We start from the raw sequence: 6,899 nt of genomic DNA on the forward strand, positions 1-6,899 counted from the left end.
TGAGCCTAATTGTGCCTGCTTTGTCAAGGGAAGCTCTGGGGTTCCCAGGTTCCCGAGTGATGGGTCTGCACTTGGTGTCTCTTGGGGCTTTGGGTGCCCTGGGCCATGATGAGTTCCCTGAGCAAGCTGGGGAGGGCGGGCAGGGCTGGCCTGTGACGCGCTCTGGGTTCTGTGACAGCACAGGGGCCGTGTCACAATGTGGGCAGCTCTGAAAGGCCCCAGCAGGTGCCGCTGCCCCAGTAGAGCCTGGGCAAGCGGTGAGTGCACAGCAGTGAGGAGACAGGGCTGGGGGAGGGCAGGGGCTGGAGGAGGGCTGGGGCGGAAGCTCCGGTACCGGGCCGTGCGTTCTGCCCCTGCACCCAGGGCCCGGCCCCGGCGGCAGCGCCTCGCTGAGGGCACGGTGCTTGCTGGGGCAGCGGTGCAGGCCTGGCCACTCGCCAGCTGCCATGGGCCCTCTCCTTCCTGCCGCCACATCCCTGCGGCTCCTGTGCCCCACGGTCTGTCTCCATTCCGTCCCCACTGAACACCTTCTGTGTGTCCTGCAGACCATGGCTTTACTGTCATTGCTGTTCATGCTCGTGCAAAGCCTGATCCAGTACCCCCAGCCGGCTGGGGATGGGCTGGATGAGGCCACGCACAGGCGAATGAAGGAGCGTCAGGAGCTGCTGGACCACCAGATGGCTCGGCTGCTGCAGGAGCTGGAGCAGCAGGATGAGGGCTGGGGAGCCATGCTCTTTGGTGCCCTGCAGCTGTGGCCATTCTGGGTTCTTGCTGGAGTCCTGCTCCTCTTGGGCCTGTGCTTTAGCTGCAGGACAAGAAGCTGTGAGGCCAGCACCAGCGGCAAGGACCAGAGCACCTACAAGACCGTAGAAGACTACAGAGGAAAAGAACGTGAAGAAGACAGTGCTGATTCTGAGGAAGTTGGAGAAAGCACTGATGTGACTGTGGAGGCAGATGACAGTGGCAGTGGTATGGACAGAGAAGGCAGTGCTGTGGCTACAGATGAAGAAGGTGATGATGATGCCATTGAAGGGAATGATGACGTGAAGGTGAAGGAAGACAGCAATGTTTACAGTGACAATTGCCGTGGCTTTAAGCTGAAGGAAGCAATGATGGGAATGTGCCAGCAGATAATACTGCTGAAGGAACTGCAGAAGAACCTGGCAATGTTACTGGAAATGCAGAAGAACTACATGAAGAACATGAAGGCGAAGCCAAAGTTGTACAGCTGGAGCAAGACAAGGCGCTGGAAAGGAAGAGGAAGAAGATGGAAATGAAGAAAAAAACAGTGGTGTGAATATGGATGTGGGCAACAACGATGACGTAAATGAAGGTAAAAGACAGTGTAGATGGACAGGAAGAATACAGATGGCAGCCACCTGAACTCTGCATAACTGCTACATTTGTCACTGCTATCCAGAAGCTCCTTTCCTGCTCCTGCGGAAGGAATATGCTGCCACACATGGATTTGTTGTGTCCATACATCTCGGAGTGGCCTTGCCCTTCACCTTCCCTTTCAATGCTGCTGCTGACCAAGTCTGTGAGGCAGAAACTGGCTCCACCTGCACATCCTCCCAGAAGACAGTGAAGCTGAGAGACGTTGCTTGAAAGACCTTGAAGACAGCAAACTAGCCTGTTGGGGCTTAATGCAGTTGTTTAGTTCCCGTTGTAATTGTAGTTGCACTTGTAGCCGTAGGTATAGCTTTAGTTGTAGTTGTAACTGCTGTTGTGGCTTTAGGTGTAGTCATAGGTGTAGCTTTAACTACACTTGTTCATTAGCATTCCTTCTAGAGGCCGTTTATTGTTTACAGTTTTAAAAAGTTACCCTCAGTTTAGAGAATTTAACTACCCTTCTATAGTGACTTGTCTGCTTTTCAATAATATTTAAATATCTATGTTTGAAAAATTAATAAAATGAGATAAGTTTCTCAAATGGCCTGAAATGTGTCACCTGCTTTTCAGGTATATGCAGCTCTGCTCTTAAACGGAATGAAAGCCCACAATAGATTTAATTAATTTTCATTTGGCAAAAATACATTTCCTGAATTTTTTTTTCGTTTTATCTCAAGGACTGTGACTCTGGTCTCAGAGATCTGGGCTAGGAGATGTAACAAAGTCATCTGTCTTGCCTCAGCATGCCATGTTCATGTCAGAGAATGTCTTGTTGTCAGAACCCTTTCTGAGATGCAGTTAGTTGAAAATTGCAGGTGCAGGTGCTTGCAACTACTCCAACTACTTGTGCATCCTTCTCAGGGAAGCAAAGTCTGAAACACAGGAGTGGCAGTATTTGGAAGGCAAGTTCAATATAATGAGGGTAATTTGTTTGGAAAGGTAGGGGTAGCACTACCTATAATTTCACAAAGCATACTTTGAGAAAGGAAGAGTTGTATGCCTTAAGGGTGCTAAATATGATCAGCATGTTCCATTCTGAACACCTGGACATGCTTGCAAAATGCAGGGCATGTCTCCATTCAGGCTGGAAAGAAGGAGCCCACTGCTGCAGGGTGGAGTGGGTTCCTTTGTGCAAGTCAGCACAAGTCTCAAACCCTGAGGTGGTTTTGAAGGTACACAGCTTCTAGACAGAAGCTATTGCCAGACTGTTAGTGTTGCCTGTTCCTCAGAGTGTGGACTAATCTCCACCCTTCATTCCCCATATTTGTTTGTTTTTTTTTTTCATAAGACTCATGCCTTTCTGATTGCAGGCCATGGGCTTATGTAGCTGCAGGTAGCTGGGAGGTTGCTGAGCTGAGCTGAGCTGAGCTGAGCTGAGGTGGTAGTCTAAGCAGAGCAGTAAAAAGTGATTCACAGTCAGTGAGTTGACCTCAGGTCCTTTCCTTCAAATAATGCAGTCCAAGAGGATTTTGCCAGTATTTCCACTGGAAGCTTACCATGGGTATCTTGTTTTTTCTGTATTTGACTGGCTGGTGCATTGGGAGGGACGAGACTGAGGTTGACCAAGGCATGAATGAAATTACTTTTTTCTTTAGTTGGTCCTAAGCATCTCAACCTGAAGTTCTAGGGAGAGGAGGAGTAGCAGAGTTCATTTAAAGCTGCCTTTTTCCCAGGGTCAGCAAATTCATAGGCTCTCTATCACTCTGGGTCTAATAATGTGGGCTTTCAGAATAGCTTTAGCTACAGGTGAGCCTAAACCATCTCCCTTAGAGTAGGGCAAAGGTTTTCTCTTGTCTGCTTGATGCTCATGTGACTGGAGGTCAGAAGATATTTCCCCCCATTCTTCATCTTAGTTACTCATGTGTCTCAGGTGAGCACTGTGATGAGACTGGAAGCTTGTCATCAGAAGAGATTTAAAAGGAGCAGGGTGATATGGATTGCTGAAACACAGTAGCCTGTGAAATTCATGGCTCTCTCCTGTTTCCTACTGTTGATGCCTGTGAATGACTAATCAGTCGCGGCTCTGATCCTGTCTTCCTCTTCTTCCCTCCCTGTTAGGTAACACTTGGGACATGAAGCTGTTCAATAGTGACCTCATTTAGATGGCAGAATTTAGAAGGCATTCTTTGTTATTATATAGGATGGTTCAGAAAACTGTGTTTTCTGAGTGCTGCCAGCTCTTGTGTCATGGGTGGAGAAGAGAAAGGCAATTATTCAGACATTCTGTGCTCCGTCAGCCCTCAGCTGATAAAGAGATCATCCAGAAAGAATTTGAGAAGCCCAAGGGAGCAAAAACCTCCCGCTGAGCTGTGATCAGCATCAGAGAAACTCTTCCCAAGAAACAGCTCCATCATATGCAGTAGCAAGGATCTCCAACCAGAAAAAAGCAAGGGAGGAGGTTTGTACCCAGGATGGCGTCCAAATGCAGACATGTCTATATACCACACAAAAGAGTTTTCCTCAGAATGGCTGTCATGCTAGGGTAGCCAGTTGCAGCAACTGTCAGGAGGAGCACATCTTTATGTGCTGTTGGGGGAGAGCACAATAGAGTGGAATGAGCTAAGCTTCAAAAGTTCTGTATTTCAAGAACTTTTCTTTTTTCATTTTAAAAGTTGTATTTCTTGATTACAGTGGCTTGCCAATCTTCAGCCAGGCTATTGATCAGCCATCTCTGGTGTAAGAAGTAGTTTGTAGGGGCCTGAGGATTTTTACGCTGCTGTGCAAACCATAAGTTGGTTGTGTGTGATCTTTTGTCAGTCAATAAACAGATCTTTGCAAACGATCCTAATTCAGAACAGAAAACCTGACACATCTTTGCTTTCACAAAAGATCTGTGAGACAGGACAGTGCTGGTGTAAAGTAAGCGTAGGCCTTAACACTGGATGACGTTACAACTTCCTGTGCATCATTCAAGCAGTGTGGATTTCTTTGTTTCTCACTAAATCAGTAAATAAATATTAGCTGATATGACATGTTGCCACCAAAGTAATCGTCACAAAAGGGTGTGCTTGAGATCGCACAAAAAAGTAGGACCTGAATCCCAGGTGGTGTGTCAAGGCCAAGGCCTTACAAGTGTTTCTCAGACCACACTGCAGCCTGGAAATGAGCAAGGGAGGGGAGATGCACCACCACAGTAATAAATATCACTATTAATAGCAAAAAAGTTCCACTTTGAATAATAAATAAAAGCTTACACGTGTGTACTGAAAACAACCATGGCTCATGTCACCCAAATTTATATTTGACAGGAGTCGCATGGGAGGGCACATGTGCCTGCTTTGTCAAGGAAAGCTCTGGGGTTCCCAGGTTTCCGAGTAAAGGGTCTGCACTTGGTGTCTGTTGCGGCTTTGGGTGCCCAGGGCCATGATGAGTTCCCTGACGGGGCTGGGGAGGGCGGGCGGGGCTGGCCTGTGATGCGCTCTGGGTTCTGTGACATCATAGAGGCCGTGTCACAATGGGGACAGGTATAAAAGGCCACAGCGCGTGCCGCTGCCCCAGTAGAGCCTGGGCGAGTGGACCATGGCTTTACTGCCATTGCTCTTCGTGCTCGTGCAAAGCCTGATCCAGTACCCCCAGCCAGCTGGGGATGGGCTGGATGAGGCAACGCACCGGCGAATGAAGGAGCGTCAGGAGCTGCTGGACCACCAGATGGCTCGGCTGCTGCAGGAGCTGGAGCAGCCCGACGAGGGCTGGGGAGCCGTGCTCTTTGGTGCCCTGCAGCAGTGGCCATTCTGGGTCCTTGCTGGAGTCCTGCTCCTCTTGGGCCTGTGCTTTAGCTGCAGGAGAAGGAGCCATCAGGACAACAGTGATGATGTAAATGAAGGTGAAGAAAGAGTAGATGGACAGAAAGAATACACAGAGGTGAAGGTGCAGGAAAGCAGTGCTGCCAGTGAACAGAGAAGCAGGGAAAAAGAAGATCGTGATGGTGGCAACGAGGAAAGCGGCAGTGGTGGAATGAAAGACAGAGAAAAGACCAGAGATGTTGGGAATGAGCAAGGCATCCTTTTAGTGGACCACATAGAGTGGCCTGTGGAGGACCTGGAGAGAGGCTGCTCAGTGACAGCTGAGCTGATGGAGAGCTTGACTCGTGTCTTTGTGGACAGTGTGAGCCATAGCTTCTACCCAGTGCCTCAAGAAACCATCAGGGTGGGCAGTGCCTTTGAGGGTTGGAGTCCCTGTGACTGGGATGGGGTGTACCATGTGCTGGTCCCACTGAGTCCCCCACCAGGGCATGCCTTCCACCTGGAGCTGAACAGTGCAGGGCAGGTGGCAGCAAGGACCTTCAGTGTCCATGTGGAGCTGGTGTGCACGTGCAAGAAGGTGCAGCTGGGAGAGAAGCCCTTGTGCTTCTTGCACCAGTCGCGGAAGGGGCTGCGGCGGAAGCAGAAGCGCAGCCTCCTAACGACACTCTGCACCGACTCCTACTTGGACGGGGGAAAAACCTCCCACTGGTTCTGCCAATTGGTGAGAAGCTCGTGGCTGCAAGTGCCTCAGTGGCACTCATGGCACTTGGTGTTTCAGCCCTGCAGCCGGTCCTGCCAATTGCAGCTGAGCAAAGGCAGGGAGAGCCTGAGGGTGGAGATGCTCTTTGGGGTGTGCCAAGGGGACTCTGACATCTTTGTGGTCAGCCAGCCTGTCAAGGCCAACATGATTGCAAGCACAGCGTGGCCCACGACGTACACTGTGGCCGAGGTGAAATTCTTCCGGCACATTGCCAGGCAGCTGCTGTGTGAGAGCTTGCACCTGAAATGCCTGCAGCTCTTCACCTGCATCCTGAGGGGCACAGGATTTTCCAGCTCTACCTGGAAGACTGTGGTCATGCACGTGCTGACCACAGTACCTCTGTCCCGGTGGAACAGGAGCGCATTTGCACGGCGGCTGTGGGACATCATGGCGTACCTGGACCACTGCCTGCAGCTGACACGCCTGGAGCACTTTGTGCTAGGCAATGAGAGGCTTCCTGCAGAGATCAGCTTGCCGCCGGCAATGCGAGGGGTTGAGCCACCCAACCTCTTTGAGCACCTGGCCCGAGATCCGGCCGCCCTCAGAGCCATGCAAGCTTATGGTCAGCTGCGATTTCGCCTCTGGGTGCTGCTCTCCAGCCACTGAGAGGAGTTCCCTGCACAGAGCTGTGCTGGGGGTGTCACACCCGATGGCAGCCACTTGAACTCTGCATAACTGCTCCATTTCTCACTGGCAATCCTGAAGCTGCTTTCCTCCTCCTGGAGAGGAAGATGCTGCAGCCCATGGATTTGTTGTGCAGACACATCTCTGAGTGGCCTTGCCCTTCACCTTCCACTTCCAAAGCTGCTGCTGACCAAGTCTATGAGCAGAAACTGGCTCCACCTGCACATCATCAGGGAAGACAGTAAAGGTGATTGAGGTTGCTTGGAACACCTTGAAGACAGCAACCTAGCCCCTTGGGGATTGATGTTGTTGTTTATTTGTAGTTGTAGCTGTAGTTGTAATTGTAGTTGTACTTTTAAACGTAGCTTTAGTTGTAGTTG

The 6,899-nt window shown here is 50.4% G+C and overlaps 1 protein-coding gene across 1 annotated transcript; it reads left to right on the forward strand.

The window, feature by feature from the left end:
• Positions 1-4,911: 4,911 nt before the first annotated feature.
• On the forward strand, positions 4,912-6,501 carry LOC115910594 (inositol 1,4,5-trisphosphate receptor-interacting protein-like 1). Its single transcript, XM_030960845.1, has one exon. The coding sequence runs from the start codon at positions 4,912-4,914 to the stop codon at positions 6,499-6,501; it is 1,590 nt and encodes a 529-aa protein (XP_030816705.1).
• The last annotated feature ends 398 nt before the right edge of the window (positions 6,502-6,899 follow it).

The sequence above is a fragment of the Camarhynchus parvulus genome, chromosome 1A (assembly GCF_901933205.1).
Source record: "Camarhynchus parvulus chromosome 1A, STF_HiC, whole genome shotgun sequence".
Lineage (NCBI taxonomy): Eukaryota > Metazoa > Chordata > Aves > Passeriformes > Thraupidae > Camarhynchus > Camarhynchus parvulus.

What these genes read in the sequence shown, in the direction of transcription:
- LOC115910594 (XM_030960845.1), top strand. Translation starts at nt 4,912, where the DNA reads ATGGCTTTACTGCCATTGCTCTTCGTGCTCGTGCAAAGCCTGATCCAG.